Source organism: Garra rufa, chromosome 17, assembly GCF_049309525.1.
Source record: "Garra rufa chromosome 17, GarRuf1.0, whole genome shotgun sequence".
NCBI lineage: Eukaryota > Metazoa > Chordata > Actinopteri > Cypriniformes > Cyprinidae > Garra > Garra rufa.
The window spans coordinates 23,751,565-23,778,813 of record NC_133377.1 but is presented as its reverse complement, the minus strand read 5'-3'; the positions used below and the strand labels follow the sequence as shown (position 1 = coordinate 23,778,813).

Below are 27,249 nucleotides of genomic sequence, written 5' to 3'. Positions count from 1 at the left end.
AGGCTTTAGAATTATGAAAACTTTATTTTGTCATATTAACAAAGTCATATACAACTATAATCAAAATATACATATGTTACATATAAAGGTTTTCATCAAGTCTTTATTAAAATACCTTTTTACTGCAAGGTACAAATCATCCAACTTAAAGTTGTTAATTCGTTTAAGGACTGATGTAACTATAGCTTATTTTAGTGTCAGATTTTAAGTGCACTTTGTTTTTCAAACTGAGCTCATATCGGTGGTGTCACTTTTTGGGCAAAGTGTCCATGTACTTGCAAATGATTGACAGCATCACTTCATCAGCTCCTGCACCGATGGACATTAATCTGGAGTCCCTGTTAAGACAAAAACAAAAAAATGGAGTGTATATTTACACTAAATGCAAATAGCTCACCTTGTTGTCAAAAGCTATTTACACTAGCTCCACCCACCAATGCGTGATTGGACTAGACAACATTACAAAAGACGGCTGGCAAACAACAGCTCCAATGGAGTAAACGGTAAAGCGTCTTTTTGACGAATCTGCCTTTTGTCAAATTCGTTCTTTTTCACATCAAGTATCATATAGAAAAAATACTTTTTTTAAAATAAAAATTAAGAAATAGCTGAAAAGTTAAAAAAGTATTGGGTAGGGGTAAGTGTAGTCTCGGAATCGACTTTAAAAATTGCGAAATTTTAAACTCCCAGTTGCAACTATTAGTCAGAATTGTGAATTTTTGGCACAAATCTGATATTTTTTATACTCACTATTCTGAGAGAAAAAAGTCAGAAATGTGAATATATATCACAATTCTGACTTTTTTCTTAGAATTGAGTTATAAACTCGCAACTGTGAGTTATAGACAGACTTGTGAGATAAAGACAAAATTGCGAGAAAAAAGTCAGAAGTGCAGGTTTTTAATCTCACAATTCTGATTTTAAATCTCGCATTTCTGACGTTTTTTCTCAGAATTTCGAGATGTAATTGCTAACTCCCAATTGCTAATCACTAAATATAAGAAAAGCCAGAATTGTGAGATATAAAGTCACAAATCTGACTTTTTTTCCCCTCAGAATTGCATGATATAAACTCACAGTTCTGACTTTATAATATGCGATGACTTAACATCTCATGATTCTGACTAATATATTTTTTAAGGATTGCATGTTATAAAGTCAGAATTGTGAGATATGTCACAAATCACAATTCTGACTTTTTTTTCTCAGAATTGCATGAACTCACAATTTTGAGAAACAAAGTCAGAATTGTGACAACTCGCAATGCTGACTTTATAACATGCAATGAGTTTACATCTTTTGATTCTGACTTTAATTAAAAGTTTTTGTCACAATTTTGACTTAATTTCTCACAATTGGGAGTTTATATCATGCAATTTTGAGAAAAAAAAAAGTCAGAAATGTGATTGTCGAAAATCTGACTTTTTTCCTCAGAATTGAGGAATAAACTTGAAACTGCGAGTTAGTCAGAATTACGAGACAAACTCCTAATTGCAAGTTATAGTCAGAATTGCACATTTTTGTCAGAACTCTGACTTTGTCTCACAGTAGTGAGTTTATATCATGCAATTCTGAAAAAAGTCAGAAATGTGACTATAACTCGCAACTGTGAGACAAAGTCAGAATTTTGAGATATGTCACAAGTCACAATTCTGACCTTTTTTTCTCAGAATTACATGAACTCACAATTGTGAGAAATAAAATTAATAATTGTGACAATTTATAACTTTATAACTCTCATTTGGGAGTTTATATCTTATATCATGCACTCCTTTAAAAATGATTGATTATTAATTTCTCAGAATTGCGCAGTTTACATCTCTTAATTCTGAGGGAAAAAAGTCGGAAGTGCGAGTTTATATCTCCCAATTCTGACTATTTCTTGCAATTGTGAGTTTACATCATCTTTTTTCTTAACTTTTTTCAATTGTGAGTTTACATCATCTTTTTTCTTAACTTTTTTCAATTGTGAGTTTATATCATGCTATTCTGAGAAAAAAAGTCAATTCTAAGTTTGTATCTCCCAGTTTTGAGTTATAAAGTCAGAATTGCGAGATTTTGTCACAATTCTGACTTTATCTCACAATTCAGACATTGTTTTTCTCAGAATTGCATGATATAAACTCACAATTGTAAGAAATAAAGTAAATTTTTTATTCATTGGTGGAAACAGGCTTCCATACCTGACAGATGAGGACTTGACTTTACAATATTTGACATTTTTTCTAAATCAGAAGTTTGATTCAAACTGACACGACTCATTCCGCCCCTCAAGAGTGAAAACTTGTAATCCAAACCTGCTGCTTTTAAATATCACTAGATGTCACTGCAGCTCTGAGAGCTCAGATGAGAGAAACTGACCTGTAGAACCTGCTGACTAGAACATCACTGGTGAAGCCCATGCCCCCCCAGTACTGCAGGCAGCTGTCACCAAGCTCTCGGGCCAGTCGTCCTGCCTTCAGCTTGGCCATTGATGCCAACTTTGTCACATCGTTTCCCTTAATGTACAAAGCTAAGGAAAAAAAAAAAGCATAAGAATTTCAGAGGTATTCATTTTCAGGCATACACGGCGAGGTTCAGCTCCAATTATTAATTTCACAACCTGAAGGAGAAAAAAATGAAAATGGACTGATTGCAAGTCAGTGTTCCCAGCATTTCTTTCCATTATTAATTTGGAAATTGGCAGCCCTGTAGACCTCCCAGACCCAAACCCATGAAACTGCATAGCTGCCTTGGCCTATAAAATCATTCCAGAATAATTTAAGAAACTGCCAGACTCACCAGTGGCGCGATGCAGAAGCGAACGCAACAGCTCGATTTCTGTCTGCAGCTCAGCCAGCCTGAAGTGAACGACCTGGTGGTGCAAAATCGGCTGATTGAAGATCTTCCTCTGTCTGGTGTAATTAATGGTCTCTTGGACAACTTTCTCCATGGTCGTCAGAACTTGAAAAACAATATTGAGTCATAGGAAAAATTCCGATGTGTTTTTCAGCAAATTATATGATAGAGGAAATTGTTGTAGGATTTGAATCCCGACGATATCTAGACAGGAAGGCTGAAATGTTTGCTGATGATGTCAAAGGATCCTCTAGAATGTGCCAGACCTTTTTCGTGCTTGATGTTTCAAGCAAAACACACAAGTTTGACTCACTGATGGGCCTGAGAGGATAGTGATCTGGCTTGATTATAAACACACAAGCACAACTGACATTAACTGACGTCATGCCCGTGCCAGTGAAGAGAAATGTTTGGTGTGCGGTTGGATGTGGGAGTCGGAAAGGATTACTTACTATTGGCCACCCCCCAGAGTCGCTCCTCCTGGAATTGTAGCATCTGGTACGTGAAGCCCATTCCCTCCTGCCCTATGACATTTTTGCAGGGCACACGGACGTCATCGAAAAACACTTCCGCTGTATCTGACGAACGCATGCCGATTTTATCGATCTTACGTGCGATATGAACACCTGTGGACATACGGTAAAACATTCAAATGTTTTCTTTGGCAGACGATTGATTGAATCTTTTCCAAAAGTTTTGTGCTTTTGCATTTTGCAGTCTTACCAGGCAGATTCATAGGTAAGCAGATTAGGGATTTGTTCTTGTGTGGAGGGCCATCGCTGGTGTTGGCCAGGAGGCACATCCAGTCTGCCTGAGTGCCATTAGTAGTCCACATCTTTCCTCCATTAATGACAAATTCATCTCCTTTGCGCACAGCTTTAGTCTTGATGCCTGGGGGAAACAGTATTTATTTTTATATCAGACTCTTTGAATTCTTCTTTGGTTCTCAGCCAGGAGGCAAGAGGCCTCCTAGTGGGCTTCAGAAAACTTCCTCCAGGGTCACTTACAATGATTGAAATAAATATATTTTTATTCATTATATTATTATTATTATTAATATATAAAACACTCTTATCTAAAAAGATTTTTTCCCCCAACAGTAACTATTGTTTTTATTGAAGAACAAATTATTGGAAGAATTTTTATGTTTTAGTATTTATATACTATTAGTATTTATTAGCATTTGAAATTTGTTTCTATTTTTATATATTTGAAACAAGACCAGGCTTGAAGCAAAACTGCATGTTATGTTAAATTAAGTTTAGTTTTCTTACACAATTTTTTCATACAGTTAATATGCTGTTATAGTATTTATTAGTATTTTAAATTTGTTTCTATTTTTATATATTTAGTTTACATTTTAATTTTTAATGTTTTAGTATTTTTTTTTCAAATGTAGATTTTGTTTAGCAAGAATATCAATATTTGAAACAAGACCAGACTTGAGAAGCAAAACCGCATGTTATCTTAAATTAAGTTTAGTTTTCTTACGCATTTTTTTACGTTTGTTTTTATTTTTCTATTTTTAGTTTACATTTTATTTTTAAAGGTTTTAGTAATTTCTTCTTTTTTTCAAATTTAGATTTTTTTAGTAAAAGTATCAAAATTTGAAACAAGACCAGTTGACTTGACAAGCAAAACTGTATAATATATTTTTTTTATCTTTAAGTGGTATTTTTTTTAACTTTTTTTTTTTCATATTGTTTATATGCTGTTATAGTATTTATTAGTATTTGAAATGTGTTTCGATTGTTATATATTCAGTTTACATTTAAATTTTGTAAGTTTTAGTAATTATTTTTTTCAAATTTAGATTATTTTAGCAAAAAAATAAAAAAATAAATCAATATTTGAAACAAGACCAGACTTAAAAAGCAAAACTGCATGTTATCTTAAATTAAGTTTAGTTTTCTTGCACATTTTTTAATATACTTTATATGCTGTTTATTAGTATTTAAAATTAGCTTTTATTTTTAATTTCTTCCCTACAGGAGCTATTGTTTTGGCTGAAGAACGAGTTCTTGAAACTCCTTTAAGTGTTATTTTAGCATGTATACACTATTATTTTATATTTATTAGTATTTTAATTTTGTTTCTATTTTTAGTTTACATTTTATTTCTAAAGGTTTTAGTAATTTCTTCAAATTTAGATTTTTTTTTAGTAAAAGTATCAAAATTTGAAACAAGACCAGTTGACTTGACAAGCAAAACTGGATAATATATATATATTTTTTTTATCTAAAATTAAGTAGTATTTTTAAACAATTTTTTCGTATTGTTTATATACTGTTATAGCATGTATTAGTATTTTAAATTTGTTTTTATATTTATATATTTAGTTTACATTTTAATTTTTTAAGATTTAGATTTTTTTTTCAAATTTAGATTATTTTAGCAAAAATATCAATATGCATGCTATCTTATATTAAATTTATATTAAGTCTTATATTAAGTTTAGTTTTCTTACACATTTTTTTAAATATAGTTTTTATTAGAGTATTTGTTAGTATTTGAAATTAGCTTTTATTTTTTTCCCCTCAGGAGCTATTTTTTTTTTTTTTTACGGAAGAGTGAGTTCTTGAAACTCCTTTAAGTGTTGTTTTAGCATTTATACGATATTATTATAGTATATTTATTTGTTTCTATATTTTTTATTTTTAGTTTAGATTTCATTTTGAAAGGTTTTACATCTTTTTTTAAACAAGACCAGTTGATTTTAGAAGCAAAACTGTATAATATATTTTTTGTTATCTTAAATTAAGTTTACTTAATTGTTTTATATAGTTATATATTATTATAGTATTTAGTAGTATTTGAAATTAGTTTTTATTTTTCCTCCCACAGTAACTATTGTTTCTTGAAGTTTTTGAAACTTCTTGAGTGTTATTTTAGTATTATAATATTTATTAGTATTTTAAATTTGGTTTCTTTTTTATATTATTTTCAGTTTACATTTTAATTTTAAAAGTTGTAGTAATTTTTTTTTCTGAAATTTTTTTTTTTTTTTAGCAAAAAAGTCAAACTTTGTAACAAGATTAGTTAACTTGAGAAGCAAAACTGCAAAATATATTTTATCTTAAGTTTAGTTTTCTTGTTAGTATTTGAGATTAGCTTTTATTTTTTTTATTTCTTCATCACAGGAGCTATTGTTTTTACTGAAGAACAAGTTCTTGAAACTTCTTTAAGTGTTATTTTAGTATTTATACACTAATATAGTATATTTATTAGTATTTTATAATACCATAATATATTTTTGCTATATTAAATTATTTATTTACTTATTTATTTTAAATTTACATTTTTTTAGCAAAAATATTAAAATTTAAAACCAGACAAGTTAAATTGAGAAACAAAACTGCCTAATATATTTTTTATCTTAAATTTAGTTTCTTGCACAATTTTTTATACTGTTAGTATAGTATTTATTAGTATTTGAAATTAGCTTTAATTCCCCCCCAGTAACTATTGTTTCAGTTCTTGAAACATCTTGATATTTGAATATTTATACACTATTATAGTATTTATTAGTATTTTAAATGTTTCTGTTTTTATATTTTGAATACATTTTAATTTTAAAAGTTTCAGTAATTATTTTGTTTCACAAAAACATAAAAATTTGAAACAAGACCAGGTGACTTGACAAGCAAAACTGTGTAATATATTTTTTTTTATCATGAACAATTAAGTTTAGTTTTCTTACACAATTTTTTTCATTAACATAAAAATTACTCACTTTTATTTAAATGCTTAACTTTAATTTTGATATTGTTTACATACTATTATATTATGTATTAGTATTAAAAATTAGCTTTTGTTTTTCTATTTTTTAGTTTTTTTATTTTAATTTTTGTCCAAAAATAATAATTCTCACACACACACACACACACACACACACACACACACACACACACACACACAAATAAATATATCTTAGATTTTTTTAATTCATTTTAATACTTATTTCAGGAAGTATTTGTAATTTTGTACAATGTTTCAGCCAGTATTTATATTTTATTTTATTTCAACTTCATTTCAAGCTTTTTATTTTTAGTCATTTCAATATTTCAGTTAGTTGCTAGGCCGTACTTGTAATTTTGTTAGGTTTTTCCAACTGATGTTTATATTTTCTTTTAATTTATTTCAGCTTCATTTCAGTTATACAGTGCCTTGCAAAAGTATTCATACCCCTTCATTTTTTTCACATTTTGTTTTGTTGCAGCATTATGTTAAACTGCTTTAAATGAGTTTTTCCCCACATCAATTTACACTCCATACATCATAATAATGACAAACCAAAAACCAGATTAGCAAATTTTACAAATTTATTAAAAATAAAACACTGAAATAAGTACATTGCATAAGTATTCATACCCTTAACTCAGTACATAGTTGAAGCACCTTTACAGCCTCAAGTCTTTTTGGGTATGATGTGACAAGCTTTGCACATCTGCATTTGGCAATTATCTGCCATTCTTTGCCTCACCTTTTCACCTCTCAAGCTCTGTCAGCTTGGATGGGGGCTGGCAGACATTTTCTAGAGTCCTAGTTGTTCCAGTCGTCTTCCATTATGGATAATGCTTCTGTGAACCTTCAGTGCAGCAGATTTTTTTCTGAACTCTTCCCTAGATCATTGCCTTAACGCAAGTCTCTACAGGCAGTTATCTTGACCTCAGGACTTGGTTTTTGCTCTGATATGCATTTTCAGCTGTTAGACCTTTTCTGAGAGGCGTGTGCCTTTCCAAATCATACTCATTCAAATGAATTTGCCACACTTTAACTCCACTCGAAGTGTAGTAACATATAGAAACAATATGAATGCTCCTGAGCTAAATTTCGAGTGTCCCAGAAAAGGGTATGAATACTTATGCAACGGGATCTTTTCAGTTTTTTATTTTTAATAAATTTGCACAAATGTTAAAAATACATTTTTTGCTTTGCCATTATGGAGTAGGGAGTGAAGATTGATTTGGGAAAAAAGTCATTTAAAGTAGTTTAACATAAGGCAGCAACATAACAAAATGTGAAAAAAATGAAGGGGTATGAATAATTTCGCAAGCCACTGTATTTATAAAATATCTGTAATCATTTTTGTTAACAATAACAGCACTGTTATGGAATCCAAAAATGAACTGTGGTTAATTTAACTATGTCACCACTCCCAGTTTCTGTTAATAAAAAAGTTAAAAACAACCAGCTTTGTCATAATTACAGTAGAAATATTACAGGAAATCGGAGGATTTTTTCCTGCTGGACAAAGAAATGCCCTCAAGCCAAAAGGGTTGAAAACCACTTTTTAGCTCATACTTGGCTTTAAATGTAAAATAAAGTAATACAAAACAGCTACTTAATAATCTGTGACTAGTACCAGCTTTGCTTCAAAATACATTTGAATACATTTATGAAAAACAGATCTGCATCCCCCAGTGTGGTATTCCCATGTAGGAAAGTCTTTAATCTCCCTGGCCTGAAATGCTTTGATATCTTCATTTGGGAAAGTAATTAATTTTAGATTTGCGTCTGATGCATGTTTACATCTTGTTTAAAACACCCCCATGGCAATATAAAGAGCATGTTAGATACATTATCTCCAGCAAAATACTTACTTGCTACATCAGAGCCGGCCCCCGTTTCGCTCACCCCCAGGCAGACCACTATGTCTCCCATGATGGTGGGCTGCAAGAACTCTTTCTTGAGCTCAGCAGAACCAAATCTACAACAGCACAGAGGTCACAGTCACATCCTCAGTTAGTTTGTGAGACAGCATAGGTTACAGAAGACATTTATATTATACTAGGCACAAATGCAATTTCAAAATTCCTGGTTTTCTGACTCCAAATAGCCAAAACGAATATGCACTGAAAAATTTGAGTTTCCAAAGACTGAGCGCAGTGTAGTAATATCCCTCAGTGACAGCGTACAACCTAAACCTGCAGCAGTCAGAATATGTTAAACACTAAAAAAGAAGAAAAGGAACCATCCTGATGACTACAGTATTTATTTAGAATAAATGACTGGTGATTTAATTAGTTTTAAAGGAAAAGTTCACCCAAAAATAAAAATATTGTCATTAATTACTCACCCTCATGTCATTCCAAACCCGTTAGACCTTCGTTTATCTTCAGAACACAAATTAAGATACTTTTGATGAAATCTGAGAGCTCTCTAACCCTCCTACCACGGTCAAAGTACAGAAACGTAGTAAGGCGTTGTTAAAATAGTCCATGTGACATCAGTGGTTCAACCTGAATTTTATGAAGCTACGAGAATACTTTTTGTGCACAAAGAAAACAAAAATGATGGCTGACGTAGAACACCCATGCTCAGATTTCATCAAAAATATTTTATTTTGTGTTCTGAAGATGAACGAGGGTCTTACGGGTTTGGAACGACATAAGGGTGAGTAATTAACGAAAGATTTTTTTTTTTTTTTTTTTTGGGTGAACCATCCCTTTAAGAGTTTATCAACAAGTGGTGAAGAAACACCTCATTTAGAGTCTACTCCCATAAACTGTATAATTTTTTACTTTTTTTCCCCATTCAAATAAATAAAACCACAGAAATAAAAAAGTAAATAAACAAATAAAAACACAAAACAATTACTTGAAAAGCAAAATTGCATAATATATTTTCCTATTAAGACGCGATTTTTGCTAAACCCAATACATTTTTATTTAGAAAAAATATATATATACAGTCAAACCAAAATTTACAGTGCCTTGCAAAAGTATTCATACCCCTTCATTTTTTCACAGTTTGTTTTGTTGCAGCATTATGTTAAACTGCTTTAAATAAGTTTTTCCCCACATCAGTTTACACTCCATACACCATAATAATGACAAAGCAAAAACCAGATTTGCAAATTTTACAAATGTATTAAAAATAAAACACTGAAATAAGTACATTGCATAAGTATTCATACCCTTAACTCAGTACATAGTTGAAGCACCTTTACAGCCTCAAGTCTTTTTGGGTATGATGTGACAAGCTTTGCACATCTGCATTTGGCAATTATCTGCCATTCTTTGCCTCACCTTTTCACCTCTCAAGCTCTGTCAGCTTGGATGGGGGCTGGCAGATATTTTCTAGAGTCCTAGTTGTTCCAATCGTCTCCCATTATGGATAATGGAGGCTACATGCTTCTGTGAACCGTGAACCTTCAACCTTTCAAGGGGGGCAGCCATGGCCTAATGGATAGAGAGACGGACTTGTAACCCAAAGGTTGCAGGTTCGAGTCTCAGGTCCGACAGGGATTGTAGGTGGGGGGAGTGAATTACCAGCGCTCTCTCCACCCTGAATACCACGACTGAGGTGAGTCCCTTGAGCAAGGCACCGATCCCCCAACTGCTCCCCGAGCACCGCAGCAATGGCTGCCCACTGCTCCAGGGTTGTGTTCACGGTGTGTGTGCACTTGGATGGGTTAAATGCAGAGCACAAATTCCTAGTATGGGTCACCATACTTGGCCTCACGTCACCTCCTTTCCTTTCCTTTCCTTCCTTTCCAATGCAGCAGATTTTTTTTCTGAACTCTTCCCTAGATTGCCTTTACGCAAGTCTGTCACTGAGCTCTACAGGCAGTTATCTTGACCTCAGGACTTGGTTTTTGCTCTGATATGCATTTTCAGCTGTTGGACCTTTTCTGAGAGGTGTGTGCCTTTCCAAATCATACTCATTCAAATCAATTTGCCACAGTTTAACTCCACACGAAGTGTAGTAACATCTAGAAGCAATATGAATGCTCCTGAGCTAAATTTCGAGTGTCCCAGAAAAGGGTGAATGAATGAATACTTATGCAACGGGATCGTTTCAGTTTTTTATATTTAATAAATTTGCGCAAATGTTAAAAACCTATTTTTTGCTTTGCCATTATGGAGTATGAAGTCTAGATTGATGTGGGGGAAAAAAGTAATTTAAAAATGCTGCAACATAACAAAATGTGAAAAAAATGAAGGGGTATGAATAATTTCGCAAGGCACTGTATTCAGACACCTTCAACATTTCTCTCATTATCAGTTTTTTTGCTATAGTTTAGAAAATGGTAATAAAATATATGACAAGAACTCAAGAGTTAATCTTTGTGAGAACAAATTAATCTTGATAAGGTCAGATAACTTTGATAGAAAGGTATGTAACAAAACATGGTCAGGTCAAAGTGTCTTAATAATGTTTGGTCACAAATTTTTGTCAGTTTTACTGGTAGTCCACTGAAGCATGTCCTTTCAAAGCATGTCATGCGCAGCACTGCTGACAACATCTGTAACCCGAATGAAGCTCGTTGATGGGCACGCTCTTGCTCTCGCTCTGGTTGCTGTGAGTGCGCGCATGTCATAAAGAGCCATGTTCAAAAAAATCTTAACTTGTACGAGCCTGGAAGGAGTATATTTGGCACAAAAATACTCTGTCATACATCCAAATCATTTTTTTTATTTTGGCCATGTTTAGCATGAGAATCCAACTCTTTAAAAGTGTAAATAACTCAAAATGCAGTAAACACTGTCCACTATGAACATTTTTGGGTATAACATGTCACAGTTGACCTTATTTTGCTATCCTCACCTACATAAATTAATTATAGTGTCCTGCACCCACAAGTAAAAAAATCTCAAAAATTATATCTGGTGTGCCTAAATCATTTTTGGTTTGACTGCACAATTTTCTTAACAGATATAAAGACATTTTTACTAGAAAACAAGTAACAGACATTAAAGGGTTAGTTCACCCAAAAATGAAATTTAGCCCATTATTTACTCACCCACCACGCATCCTAGGTGTTTATGACTTCCTTCGTTCAGACGAATCTAAATCAGAGTTATATTAAAAGTTGTTCTGGCTCTTCCAAGCTTTATTTATTTATGTTTTATTTCACCAGTCACAAACAAATCCAATAAAGTGCATCCATCCATAATAAAAAGTATCTCACGTGGCTCTGGGGTGTGTATAAAGGCTGTAGCGAATTTTCACAAGACTGGAACAGCTTCCGTGTACAACAGTTTGTGCAAGCTAGATTAAAGTGATTATTCTGAAGATTTTTCTTACAAAATCACATTGATTCGCTACAGGAGGCCTTTATTCACCTTCCGGAGCCGTGTGAGACATTGACTACGTTTACATGGACACCAGTAATCTAATTAATGACCTTATTCTGAATAAGACAATAATATGATTAAGCTGTTTACATGAGTTGCTTTTAGAATATTCCTTTCATGTTCCCGTTTTACATGTTATAGTACATAGATCGATTAATGACACACATCATTGCGTCCACACGCGACGCTATCAGTTCATCTTCCTTATAGACTTTTGGATGTTTGGGTTTTAATTTTACAAAAGCTTGAAGTGGCACTGGACATATGCAACAAATATTTTAGAATGTGTGAGTTAAAATTTGCCGTGGTCGCATTTGTGCGAGTGCGTGCTGTGCTGCTCCAAAGCGTCTGATCCATACAGCGAGCGTTTCAGAGCCAGTCAGTTTTTAGGACAAAAAAAAAAAAAAAAAACACACGCAAGCACAGTCACCGAAAGCCAGTTTAGTTTTACTTTTTTTGTTTGTTTTCATTTTGAAAACCCTGTTATCTTTGCCGTTTACCTCACATTACGCTTTGGAGGCTTTCTTTTATTTTATTTTTTATTAATTATTTTGATTGCTCAGTGTTTGCGCGCCCTGTAATAAATTGTTTAGTCGGCATATAACAGCATGTGATGGAGTCCATGCCTCGTCTTATTAGTTTTTGTTAATAAATGCTATATAAGCTAGTTTTAATTTATTTTTGTTATGCTGTTTAATTAAAAATAACAAATCCATCTTTTAAGAATTTGTTTTAATCTTAAAATTGATAGGTGTAGCCTTATATATGCAAGCAAAACCAAGATCATGAATTCGATAGTAAAAGTAAAAAGCATCCTAAGACATTCCAATAGCGGAAAATTAAAATAAATACTTACAAATTATACTAATGAAAAAGGGGGTTGAATGTTAAAAACGTTTCCATAAAACTAAAAATTATGATAACAAACTAGGCTATTTATCAGCAATGAGCATTGATTAAGCCCATGTTGTAGCAAAATATAAATAAATAAAAATGAAACCAAAGCGCAACCAACTGAGAGCGTTATGCCGCGTTCCAGACAACCCGTTACCCGTGTTTTTCCAAACTTCTACCCGTGAAAGTGCACTGGAACGGCACTCAAACCCGTGAATTCCCACCCGTGAACTCGTACTAGATCGACGACGTACTCCCAGTTCCGAGTTCTGACGTGACATAGCCCGAGAAACAACAATAAAGCCTCTAGGGGTGCGGTGTTCAGTGGCACACGGTGGAAAAATTGAGTTTAGGACAATATAACGTTGCAATCAAATTATTAATACTATAAAAATAATAAATGCTTGGCGTGACTTGCCTGGAACGCTACAAAGTCCTGATTTACGAGCTCAAAAACCTGCCTGGAACGCAGCATTAGTGTGTATCCTGTCACAAAATGTGGCGAAAAGTCCTACACAAGGGGAATAGTCTGATTAAGGTGTGTACATGTCTTCCATAATGCGACTAAAATAGGAATACTCCACCTGTCTTAATTCGATTTGTGTTTACTCCGATTATGACTTTAGTCGGATTAAATTAATCAAAAATCTCAGTTTACATGGTTGCTTCTTAATCAGAGTATTGTCTTAATCGCGTTAAAATCGGAATATTGTTGTCCATGTAAACGTACTCATTGTTTATTATGGATGTATGCACTTTATCGGACTTGTTTTGGACTGTTGAAAGTTTATTTGACATCATAATTCTTTAGAGAGCCAGAACAATTTTTTATATAAATCCGACTGGATTTGTCTGAAAAAAAAAAGGAAGTCATATACACCTAGGATACCTGGAGTAAATAATGGGCTAATTTCTATTTTTAAGAATATACGTTTTGCTGTGTATTTTTCATTAACTGTGTCTTTCAAAGTGAGACAAGAATATTGTGAGACAAATGGCATTTAATGGCAAGGCCAACTGATGAAGAAACCAGAATTTTCTATATGCAAGGAGGGCCACAATGCAATGCACCAAACTTCACCTTCCATGACCCGTGTGATGAATGAACCCAAAGTAATTACCAATTATCTCTTTTTACTTTACATTTTTCACCAACAATTAAAGGGATAATTCACCCAAAAATACAAATTCTGTCATTAAATAATCATCCACATGTCGTTCCAAACCCATAAGACCTTCGTTCATCTTCAGAACACAAATTTAGCTTTTTTTTTTAATGAAATCTGAGTGCATTCTGACTTCGCATAGACTGCAATGCAACTACCACGTTCAAGGACCTCAGTAAAATAGTTCATGTGACATCAGTGTGTACAAGTTAAGATTTTTTCGAGCATGACTCTTCATGACGTGAGCACACTCACAGCAACCAGAGCGTGAGCAAGAGCATGCCCATCAACGTGCTTCATTCGGGTTACGAAAGTTGTCATCAGTGCTTGGCATGACATGCTTTGAGAAGAATGCCTCCAAAGAAGTGTGTCTATGGATGTGAGGGAAAGATAACCTTGTTTAGCTTTCCAAAGAACCCAGCGTTGTGTGAACAGTGGATGCAGTTAGTTTTTCTGGGGCAGCAACAGAGTTTGGCAAGTGTGTTTGGTTGTTCCTCTCATTTCAGTGACGAAGGTTTTATAAACAATTCCCAATTCGACGCTGGATTTCCACATTGTTAGATACTGAAATGATGGAACAGTCCCAGTGAAATAAGATCCCGGTGATGAGTCAGAACCACAGGCGGTAAGTAAAACTGCAACAAATTTCTGTTTTGCTGGCAATCCGTGCTTAAAGAGAGAAGCGTTAAACTGTATCTTTCATTGTATAAATCTGATAAACAAAAGACTCTTTGGAGATATGAAGGATGCAATACTACTCTATAGGTACTCAAGATTAACATGAGATTGTCCAAAACTGTGTGTGTTATGTCCCCTTTAATTTAATACAGTTGGGGTCAAAAGTTTACATCCCCCTTTCAGTATCTGCAAAATGTTCATTGTTTTACCAAAACAAGAGGGATCATACAAAATGCATGTTATTGTGTATTTAGTACTGAGCTGAATAAGATATTTCACATAAAAGATGTTTACATATAGTCCACAGGAGAAAATCATAGTTGAATTTATAAAAAACGACTAGTTCAAAAGTTTACATCCCCTTTTTTTCTTAATACTTTGTTCTTGCCTGAATGATCCACAGATGCTTTTTTGTTTAGTGATAGTTGTTGATGAGTCCCTTGTTTGTCCTGAACAGTTAAACTGCCTGCTGTTCTTCAGAAAAATCCCTCAGGTCCCACAAATTCTTTGGTTTTTCAGCTTTTTTGTGTATTTGAACCCTTTTCAGCAATGATTTTAAGATCCATCTTTTCACATTGAGGACAACTGAGGGATTCATATGCAACTATTACAGAAGGTTCAAACACTCACTGATGATCCAGAAGGAAAGACCATGCATTAATAGCCAGGGGGTGAAAATCTTTGAACAGAATGGAGATGTATATATTTTTCTTATTTTGCCTAAATATCATTTTCAAATTCCCATTTACTACTGCACTACTGCCCTTCAGAGGCTACAGAAGATAGTTACATGTTTTCCAGAAGACAAAATTAAATTGACCCTTGATCTTCAAATTTAGGGTAATGCAATTTAATGCATCGTTTTTTTTCTTCTAGAGCATCAGTGAGCGTTTGAACCTTCTGTAATAGTTGCACGAGTCCATCAGTTGACCTGATGGACTAAAAAGATGGATCTTAAAATCATACAGTCATTGTTGGAAAGCGTTCAAATACACAAAAATACTGAAAAACCAAAGAACTTGAGGGACCTGAAGGATTTTTCTGAAGAACAGCAGGCAATTTAACAGTTCAGGACAAACAAGAGACACATGAACAACTATCACTAAACAAAAAAACACAGATGTGGATCATTCAGTGAACAACACAGTATTAAGAAAGAAGGGGTCATTTTTAAAAATTCAACTTTTATTTTCTCTTGTGGACTTTATGTAAACCTTGTGAATATGTAAAACATTTTATGGTGATGAGCGAAAGATGGAAGATGCACAAAAGTTCTTTCGGGTTTGGAACGTCATGAGGGTGAGTAATCAATGACAGAATTTCCATTTTTGGGTGAACTAACCCTTTAAAGGTTACGAATACTAGCAGGAGAAATACCTAGCCAGTGCAGGTGTAGCCATGTCACTCTGCACGCCGATGGCCATGGGAATTCCTCCACAGTTGATGTTCCCCAGTTCTTCTGCAACAGCCAGACTATAGCTGAAGTCCAACCCCAGACCTCCATACTCTGCAGCAAGTGTAAAAAAAAATGGTTAGAAATGGGTGCTTTATCTCTTCAGTTTGTTTTTGAGCTTGTAAACATTTGATGCATTATACAAACAAATGCATTATACAAATATTTCAGATGTTTTGAACATTTTGATTACAAAGCAGGTGTAATTAAGATTTAATGTTTTATCAGGTCTCCTTGGTCTTGGACTGCATTCAGCTAAATTTGCTTCAGTACTGAAGACAAATAAAAATCATATAAGAGTCGTCTACATATTTTTGCCATGCAGTAATCTTAAACTTGACATGGCCTTTTCACACCCCTGCAGCCCATTTAGTCATCACTATAACATACTGCAATCTCTTGCGCAAACGTGGTATAAGCTATTACATTTGTCCATAATAAAAGCAATACTGTTTCCCACGACACTTTCCTTGTCCTGCATTTATTCATGTCATTTCATGTTCCATTTCATTTAGCATTTTCCTTCAGGAAACAAATATTACGACATTAAGGAAATGATTCTATTCTGTGGAAGCAATAAGGGCAACAATAATGCTGAATAGCAAGTCCTTTAGTGACTGTGGTGAACCCTACACTTATTTTCCCCAGAACTGCAAGCCGTTGTATTCTGTCATCAGGTGCTGCAATGGTTGTGGACGACATTTGGTGTGGCAAAATAAGGAAAAGAAAAGCCAGAGAGCAGAGGAAACAGATACAGCTGCACAGGAACAGCTGGAGTCCAACAATTCAGTATCCAAACAGGAGATGCATCTAAACGAAAGGTTTGTTTATCCTGACACAAACTAGCTACGTAAAGGAGTCTTGGACAACAACATTTAAGGAGGACAATTATGGAGAAGGAACTGATTTCCACATTACAATGCAAATATTGTGTAAAGTTTGTAAAGTATGAAATACTATGATATGCAGTTGGAACAAAATTGAAAAAGGATGTTTAATGTCATATGTCCACAAACAGATTCAAGCTTTTACGAAGGACAGCTATTGGAAGGTGGTCAACATTTCCATTCGCTGTGTGCGTGTAAACAAAATATTTTTATTTATTTTTTTTGGTGGAGAGTGATGTTTGGTGGCGTAACCTTGCGTACATTAAATCACCGCATAGATGTGAAATGAGAGATATTTCGAGAGAAACACAAGAGGCCATGTACCCCCCACCCCCCACATATTTTGGGAGTAAATGTCAAAAGACTGGTGAGTTCGGATAAGAATGGAGTCTTAGTGCCTTATCTGAGGTTGTCAGGGTTGGAAAAACAGAAAATCTGGATTTACGCCAGTGTTTTGTAAGATAGATTTGTTTCAGCTAGGTTGTGAAAGCTGTGATTCTACAAGGAAGAAGTTGTTATGGGAACTAGCAAAACTCTAAAACTAAGACTCAAAATACTTTAAATCAATGCAAACCTAAGACCATGTAGCATTGTGTGCATGTTGAGGATTCATGATGATATATATATATGGGTGACTGGGGATAGTTTTCATAAGAGCTATTTTTCAGTAAGTGAGTGTAAGGTTTTGTTAAGTTAAATTACACAAATGAAAAAAAATCTGAATCATTATTGTGAATTCTGTTTTACAAACTTAAATAGGAATACCATATTTCTGCTCTACAGTAGCTGTTGAACCTGCTGAAAAAATAACCAATAAAAACCATCACAGGTTTTACTGGTTATAATGTGAATTGTACTGGTTTTAATGGAAACTGTAATGGTCCCTGTGGCTCTCTACTGATAATTTGTCACCTTTTATAGGTGGCTTGTCAAAACCATGGAAACCCATTTCCGCCACCAAACTCATAATTCCAAATTATAAAGTCATAATTGTGTGATATAAACTCTCAATTGCGAGTTAAAGTCATAATTGTGAGATATAAACTCGCAATTCTGTCTTTTTTCCTCAGAATTGTGTGATTTAAATTTGGAATTGTAATTTATAGTCTGAATTGTGTGATATAAACTCATAATGCTGACTTTTCCTCAGAATTGCGTGATATGAACTTAAAATTGCTAGTTTTAAAGTCAGAATTGCGTGATATAAACTCGCAATTCCAAATTATAAAGTCAGAATTCCTTGATATAAACTCACAATTCTGACTTTTACTGTTAACTGTGTGATATAAACTCACAGTAACTGCGAGTTATAGTCAGATAAAAAAACTTGCATTTGCGAGTTGATATCTCGCAATTCTGACTTATTTCTCAGAATTGTGAGATATAAATTCGCAGGTTATAATATCCAATTCCGAGGGAAAGAAAAACATATGTTCTCAAAATTTCAAGTTTATATCTCACAATTCTGACTTAACTCGTAATTCTGAGAAAAAGGTCAGAATTGTTTATATTTTGCAATTCTTACTTTATTACTCAGAATTGCAAGTTTATTTTTCAGAATTGCAAGTCTCGCAGTTCTGAGTTATAAAGTCGGAAATACGTGATATAAACTCACAATTCTGACCTTTCCTCAGAATTGTGTGATATGAACTCGCAATTACGAGTTATAAAGTCAGAATTGTGTGATATAAACTCGCAATTGCAAGTCATAGTCAGCATTTTGAGATATAAACTTGCAATTGTCTTTTTTCTTCTGAATAGCATAATATAAACTCACAGTTCTAACTTTTCCTCAGAATTGCGTGATATGAACTTGTAATTGCTAGTTATAAAGTCAGAATTGCGTGAAATAAACTCACAATTCTGACCTTTTCTCAGAATTGCGTGATATGAACTTGTAATTGCTAGTTATAAATTCAGAATTGCGTGATATAAACTCACAATTCTGACTTTTCCTCATAAGTGTGATATAAACTCGCAATTGTGAGTTATAAAATCAGTTATAGTGAGAATTGTAAGATAAAAAAAAACATCTCGCAATTCTGACTTTTTTCAGAATTGATATAAACTTGTGGGTTATAATGTCCAATTTTGAGGAAATGAAAAACATATATGTTCTTAAAATTGCAAGTTTATAACTAACAATTTCGTAACTCGTAATTCTGAGAAAAAAGGTCAGAATTGATTATATTTTGCAATTCTTACTTTATTACTCAGAATTGCAAGTTTATTTTACAGAATTGCAAAGTCCGAAATGCGTGATATAAACTCACAATTGCGAGTATATTTATCACAATTCTGATCAAAAAAGTAATTACTGCATTTTTTAAAATTCAGTGGCAGAAACAGGCCTCTATATAAAACCACTAAATCCTAATGGAATATATCCCAAAACACAACAAAGAAAATCATTTTTAATGGTTTTAATGGTTAATAGTTGATGGTTTATAATGGTTGTAATGGTATTTGTACTGGAAACCATTAAAATCTCTGTGATAGTTTCTATTATTTTGTTTTATTTCAACAAGTAAACAACTCACCCAGTATGAAACATATTTAGACATAATTCAACTATATTAAGAAGGTAAATTTAAAATTAAAAGTTCAAACATTCTCATGACAAGGGGATATTACATAAACATCAAGTTGGGCAAGTGATTTAAATTGATTTATGATACCATAAACATCCTGAATTACATACAATATTGTTTGTCCAATCTAATGATTTGGTATTTTTGTACATTACTGTTTAAGTTTTGAACTGTCCACTTTATACAATGTACTCCATAACCATGGAAGTGTTCAATAGCTTTTTGTGTAGCCAAGATTTTAAAGTACGCTTTAAGAAAAATGCTTTCATTCCACTAAAATGGTGCTGGTTTCTATAAATGTATAACTATATAACTTCTGCCATTCTATAATGGTGTATTGAATATAAAAATAGCTACAAAACTCCCCCAAATCTCAGGAGTGAGCGTACAGACAAGAAATGAAAAATAGAGCGTGTAAAGGAAAAGCTCAGATTTAGCCTACAGCAGGCAAGTCACAATTCACCTGAACAGATTTTATGTTATTGTTTAGAGACTTGCTAGTGTATCTGTGCTACACATATCAAAAGAGTCTAGGCAGCGCTCCGAGTGCTAATCTTCTGTCTAAGAAGAGGCTGTAAATCCAGCCTGCTAATGCAGAAGTGTCACAGTGTCAGCACTTCTTAATGCAAGTGCTGCTCTCCTCTGACCTACAGATTTATGAAGCTGCTTCCCCCAGAGCCTCAAGCCACCTATAGCAATTATACTGCAATGTATTCTTAACAGTTAATTAACTTTTGCTATATCATCTAAAAAACAATTATGAGGATATTATCTGCATGTTATTTAAGAATGAGACTCAAGAGTCATTGAATGTTTGCAGAGTTTTTACAATCCTAGACTTGGGTGGTATATTTGGTGATATCTTGATTACAAACATATCAAGATGATCAAGTTGTACATTACCGTAATATATAAAAGAGTGTTCACAAAACCAGGGCAAAGACAACCCATATTTTAAAATTTGCACAGGCACCGATTGTATTTTCTTTTGGTTGTTCTTAATTCTTCTAGTGTATTGGGATTTTATAACAATGCTTTGAACCGTATGGTAAAAAGTTGTGTAGTGACATTTTGATATGTGTAAGGCCACAAATCCATTTGTGCTACAAGGTGTTTTCCACCGTTCTCATAATTGCTTCTTGGAGCCACGTTGTTATTTTCTCATGAATCCATCTGTGCTCACATAAAAAACCCAATACTTTTTAAGAGCAGCCTACAATCTTCTTTTTCTGTATTTTCCTGAAGAAGGATACTTAGAACTGTAATTCTGCTGTTACTGGAAAACCCAAAGGATCCAATTTGTGCTTTAAATACATATTTTCCAGTGAAAGAGTAATATTTTTCATGTTTTTTTGTCAACCTGCTGCTTTCACGAGGTCACGTCAAGTTTTTCTTGATCTTGTGTGATAGAACAGAATGAATAGAGTTCACAGCACTTTAATAAAACATACTTTCCTTGTGCTGAAATTGTGTTCTGACATCAAAAATGTAGCAACTGCTTCTCAGTATATTCTTTGGAAGGACACAGTCTTAGGAAAGAGTGGGTGAATATTTAGGGTTATGTTTAAGGTTAAACTTTTTGTTTAAGTCTAAATGTCAATTGAAGTAAACTGGCATTAAAAGGTAAACTATGACCATTTTGTTGCAAAAAGAGGGGAAAATCATGCAAATGTAAGATGAAGAATAATGGGTCACTCTTTATTAAAGGTCCACTGGAGTGCTCTGAAACATGCAGCGTTATTCCATGTGTTGACCTAATTTCAACTGAAACACTTAGTGTTAGTGTTAGTTCACTTTCAGAACAAAAATTTACAGATAATGTATTCACCCCCTTGTCATCCAAGATGTTCATGTCTGTCTTTCTTCAGTTGTAAAGAAATTATGTTTTTTTGAGGAAAACATTTCAGTATTTTATAAATGCAGCTTTAAAGGGCTCTAAACGATCACAGCCGAGGAAAGAATGGTCTTATCTAGTGAAGCGATCGGTTATTTTCTAAAAACATTTACAATTTATATACTTTTTAATCTCTAGAGTACACAGAGTTAGACAAGATGAGCATTTGAGGTTATAATAAGTATATAAATTGTAATTTTGTTTAGAAAATAAACTTCTTTCCTCGAAGCCCTTTTCAGCCCTTTGAAGCTGCATTTTGCAAGTTCAAACTCGGGGGCACCATAGAAGTCCATTATATGGAGAGAAATCCTGAAATGTTTTCCTCAAAAACAATTTCCTCACGACTGAAGAAAGAAAGACATGAACATCTTGGATGACGAGGGGGTGAGTACACTATCTGTAAATTTTTGTTCGAAAAGTGAACTACATTTTTAAGGCTTCAAAAAACTTCAATTTTAATTTCATGGAGACTTTAAGGTAAATCTGCAAATGTCTACTTACCCACAGGTTTATTGACTCCTAGAAATCCTGCACTGCCCAGAATTTTGAAGATCTTATGAGCAGGAAATTGCCCTTCTTCCTCCCATTTGTCTACGTAAGGGTTGATCTCTTGATCAATGATCTGTACCACAAACATAGATAAGAAAGCGTCATCTGAGTGCTGCAATCAAATCTAAAAAAAAAAAGATCTGACATGAATATGATTTGATTTATAGATTCCAGAGAAAGTGTGTATTACATTAACACATTAAAGCAGAATTTCATGGGAAATAAATTCACAGGAGGAAACATCTGCAGTGTCTCAAAATAACACAAAATAAACTAAAATGTTTTTTTATGCATTCAGACTAAAGTTAAAGAGCTCCATCAAAAACAAATTGACATCTGGTATTCGTAAAACCAGCAATGAATCACAAAAACTTTTCAGTGAAACTAAATATCAACAAGTAATTCAGTCCTTAATTTCTGACAGACATGTGGCCTAGCAATTAGCTCACATGGGCAACGAAAATCAGTTTGAATCCGGTTCACGTCATTTCCAAATCCAGACCCTCCCTTTTACTCATCACTTCCTGCCCTCTCTATTTAAAAATAACAAAAGGCCAAAAATATTAAAAAGTCTTCAAGTTCCTTCAAGCTATATAGAGTTTAATAACTATACAATAGGTTGCTTCCTTGAAAGCAGGACCAGACACTCAACATCCTTCTGAGTCACTTCAAGACGCCTGCATGCTGTAATAACAGAACCATTGTGAAATATACTGAGAGTCTGCAGCAGTACTCAATGCACGTTTGAACCATAAGCACTGCCAAAAAAACATATTCCTGACAGAGGAGTGACAGAGACAGAGGAGTAAGATTTCCCAAAAAGGTATGAAATGCACTATAAAAAATGTGCATATAAAATATGTTCCATATTTATAATTCTGCAATATACTTTTGAGAGAAACAGTTTGAAATTTAAGTTGCTATTAACCAAAATTAACCAAACCAAAATGCATTGCATACTCTTATGAACGCACACCGAAGACTAACACAGAAGACAAGAATTTGTTGAATATATTAATTATTTATGACCCTGGACCACAAAACCAGCCATAAGTAACATGGATATATTTGTATCAATAGCCAACAATAAATTGTATGGGTCAAAATGATCAATTTTAAAATATTAAGTAAAGATCATGATCAATAAAGATATTTTGTACATTTTCTACCATAAATATATAACTTAATTTCTGATTAGTAATATGCATTGCTCACAACTTAATTTGGACAACTTTAAAGGCGATTTTCCCAATATTTTATATATCATACCTTAATAACATTACGATTGAACCACTGATGTCATGTGGACCATTTGAACAATCTTACTACCTTTCTGGGCTTTGAACGTTTATGTTGTGCTGCTGTTTATTCAGGGTTCAGAAAGCTCTCGGATTTCATCAGAAATATCTTAATTTGTGTTCTGAAGATGAATAAATGACATGAGTGAACCGTCCCTTTAATAACTTATTTTATGTCCCAAAGAAACTGACACATTAGCCAGACATAAGGGTAAGTATTTTGGGCTAAACTATTATGCTTGAAACAGATGGAGCAGAAGTCTCTAAAACAAATGCAATTAAAAGTCAACAGACCTTGTAATACCCATTGTTCTGTTTTAGTGTCTGATCACAATAACACTATAATGTTGCAATGGGGAAGTCAAAGCAAAGTAAGGCAATTCATTAAAATCTACTTACACAAATGAAGCAGAAAAGGAATTGAATTCTTTTCCCAATAATGCATTATGCAAGCGATAAAAGTAAGTTGATGAGCCAATAATTTTAATTTAATTAAGGCTATAAACTTTTTCAGCAGTGGAAATGTCTCTTCTTGAGCTAATATGTCATGCTTACTATGTTTAATGGGTACAGACTGAGACAAAAACCTGTTTCAGTATGAGCTGTGAAAAGTTAGAAAAATTCTGCAGAGGGATGAGCTCCACATTTCCCCAAAAACATGCTTCACTGGCCAAGAAAAACGTCCTGACTCAAAAGCAGTATAGACAGAACAAACAGAGTTTAAAATCGAAAGGAAGCCAAGGGTCAACAACACGCTAACAAACTCAACGTGAACTAGTTTTAATTTCATCAGGAGAAGAAATTGGCAGGTAAATCTGGCTGAGAACATTTAACGGAAGCGTCTTATTTAGTATAGGTTTACTCTAAACCCAGAAGACCGTGACTGGACAATACAGTCAGAAAGGAAGGGTGGTCCACCCTGTTCAAACTTACAGTACAAGGTTGGTGATACATTCCACAAATCTCTTGTCGGTTCAAACTGAGAATTGTTTGGTGGAGTCCAGGACTCTGAGTTATGGTTTGTCAACACCTTTTGCACCCAGAAGACATGACCATTATACTAAATTGAATAACACTAGGTGATGTTTCCTGGAAGCTGTAACCCTATTTGTGCATTGATTTTTTTTTTAATCATACTCCCTTAATTTCAATCTGAACATGACGTGACTTAAGCATTACCTAAGAGTAATACCGTGTGAAGAATTTCTTGAGTCATGAGATGACCTTGAGAAGCGATTTTTTTGTAAAATACCTTAAGTATGAGTAAAAGCTAAAAAATCTTTTTTTTAAGCGCTGTTAAGTTTCACACCAGTCCTTCCTTTCATTCAGATGCATAATAACATTACATGCTTCCAAGTCAAGGACTTTTCTACCTTGTTTTCAACGGTTCACTGTCTCTAGTGAGTTCTTTTAATAAACTCCGTCCCTGAGCTTCACACTACGGCATTGTTTTCATTATCCGTTGCTTTTTTCTGTTTTCCACTTATATCCTTTCTCATACTAGCCTATTCCGATACACTTGAAGCCACTGGGAATTGGAGAAAGCAACTTCCTTCCCAAGCCCTGTAACCCTTTATAGTCTATACAGTTGATATAAAAGTATAATTATAATGACTTTCAATCTTATTAATTCAAATAGAATTCATTTATCACATGCCTTAGAGAAGGTAATAATGTATGATGGAAGGGACTTTTATTAGTAAATTAAATTTGATTTTAAAAGAGCAAGAGAGAGAGAGATAAAAAGAGATTTATTGGTGGCTTCTAATTCCTAGAGTGTTTTCACGACGCGTCACCAATCGGCCATATTGGCGGCGCTTAATGTAAACAATGCCACTGAACCGAATGAAACGCACATATTTTGCTGATTATTGCTGCTGAAAATGACCAATTATTGTCATGTTTTGGGCTGTATTAATCGGTTGGACTAGGAAAAACATTTGGTTTTAGAAGGGTTTAGGCCACTTCCTTAGCTGGTAACGCTAGGAGACCAGCTGGGACAAGCTAAAACCAGTCTGACCAGCTTAGCCAGGCTGGGAGACCAGCTAAAACCAGCTAAGACCAGCCAACCAGCTTAGGCTGGGGGTTTTTTTCAGCAGGGAATCCTGCTCATACGCATCTTTAACACCTATTTAGTTCGTCAAAATATTGTGCCCTTTCCTGCTTACTAAGGTCTTTTTTATGATTTAGCAGCTTCCAGTTTTTTTTTATATTGTTTTTGTGGTTTAGACAGTATAAATTAGTAAAATAACAAATTTAGCAGTACATTACCTGTGAAATGCATGCTGTTGTTTACATCCGAGTATTGCCAATGTAACTGTGCTTCTGGGTAATGTTAACAGTAAGTGCAAACCCTTTATAATAATCAAACAAATTTGCGAAAAATAAACATTTCTTTTTCTAAAATGTTTGGTCTTAGTCCTAAAAAATTACAACTTATACACAAATTAACAGAATTTTTTTTTAGACAAAATGCAACGTAGATAATCAGAAAAATACATTTCTTTATATTTGATATAGAAGGGAAGTTTATTTTTTAGTCTGAATTTGACAGAAGGCCATAATGAACTTGAGCGTCACGTGACAATCGGAGCTTCCTGGAAGTATCAAAACAAAGCGGAAAATTCAAGCAAAATACATCTGTTAATTGGAAAATGTATCTTTATATCAAACAAATTCTTCCATAAAATGTCCAAAACTGACAATAAACCCTAAACAATTCATAAAACCGACCCAGTTGCAACTAGCTGTGCAAGCTACACAGTTAATGACCTCTTACCTACATTCACTTGCTAAAAAAGGATCAACCTGCACATTTATGAGAGTATGACAATCAGGTAGCAAGAAACTTGCAATATTCATCTCCACAGAGAATTATACATTTATTAAAGACACACTACAATAGCACGCGGTCATATCTAACATTACCTTTCTCAAAGATGCCTTTAATGCAAAATGTTCCTCTGTGTAGAGAACATGATCGACATTTTCGCTTGAAACGGAAGCTTTCGGATTGGAGGACGCTTTTTCTGACAAGTGCCGTTTGTTGCAGACAACAGTTGTTTTGAGTAAATTGCGATTCAACGCCAAACTAAATCTCAAGACCTTCGCTTGCAGTGCCATTCTTACAAACCAAGTCAAAAAGTGTTGACCTGCGCATGCGCATTAGACGCTTCACGTAGAACTCGAATATGCTGTCAGCGCTTTCTCAAGATAACTATAGTTAACGTATTTATAGCTATACAGTAAAAATCTGGGATAGGGGTAACAGTCAAATGAAACAAGATCCATATTTATTTATTAAATGTATAGTGCTAGTCAAAAGTTTTTGAACAGTAAGATTTTTTTCATGTTTTTTTTAAAGAAGTATCTTCTGCTCACCAGAACCAATCATTTATTTCATCCAAAGTACAGCAAAAACAGTCACATTTTTTAAATTATTTTATATACATTTTCAGCATCATTACTCTAGTCTTCAGGTTCACACTATCCTTCTGAAAACATTCTAATATGCTGAATTATTAATATTTTTATTTAGCAAGGATGCTTTAAATTGATAAAAAGTGATGATAGCGACATTTATAATGTTGCAAATGATTTCTATTTCAGATTAATGCTATTCTTCTCAACTTGAGCAAATCAAAATATTAGAATGATTTCTGAAGAAGTAATGATGCTAAAAATTCAACTTTGAAATCCCAGGAATAAATTAAATTTTAAAATATATTCAGTTAGAAAACAGTTATTTTAAATAGTACAAATGTTTCAAAATTGTACTGTTTTTGCTGTACTTCGGATCAAATAAATGCAGGCTTGGTGAGCAGAAGAGACTTCTTTAACAACATGAAAAATATTACTGTTCAAAACGTTTGTCAGGTAGTGCATGGCATTTTGGAAGTTATTGTAGTAGCTACATTT

General features: G+C 33.7%; 1 protein-coding gene across 1 annotated transcript; it reads right to left on the bottom strand.

Moving 5' to 3' along the window:
• Positions 1 to 4: 4 nt before the first annotated feature.
• LOC141289505 (probable acyl-CoA dehydrogenase 6) lies at positions 5 to 27,249 on the bottom strand. The gene is made up of 9 exons (XM_073821614.1): positions 26,260 to 27,249; positions 21,986 to 22,106; positions 16,037 to 16,166; positions 8,442 to 8,548; positions 3,562 to 3,729; positions 3,291 to 3,464; positions 2,782 to 2,943; positions 2,362 to 2,512; positions 5 to 338 (listed from the first exon to the last, which is right to left on the bottom strand). Exons 1-9 carry the CDS (start codon positions 26,452 to 26,454, stop codon positions 248 to 250), a joined length of 1,299 nt encoding a protein of 432 aa, XP_073677715.1. The 5' UTR covers positions 26,455 to 27,249; the 3' UTR covers positions 5 to 247.

What these genes read in the sequence shown, in the direction of transcription:
- LOC141289505 (XM_073821614.1), bottom strand. Translation starts at nt 26,454, where the DNA reads ATGGCACTGCAAGCGAAGGTCTTGAGATTTAGTTTGGCGTTGAATCGC. An exon ending in CTTACCTATGAATCTGCCTG is followed by an intron (nt 3,465 to 3,561) that starts GTAAGACTGCAA and finishes GTATGTCCACAG; the next exon opens with GTGTTCATATCGCACGTAAG. An exon ending in CTAGTCAGCAGGTTCTACAG is followed by an intron (nt 339 to 2,361) that starts GTCAGTTTCTCT and finishes TTGTCTTAACAG; the next exon opens with GGACTCCAGATTAATGTCCA.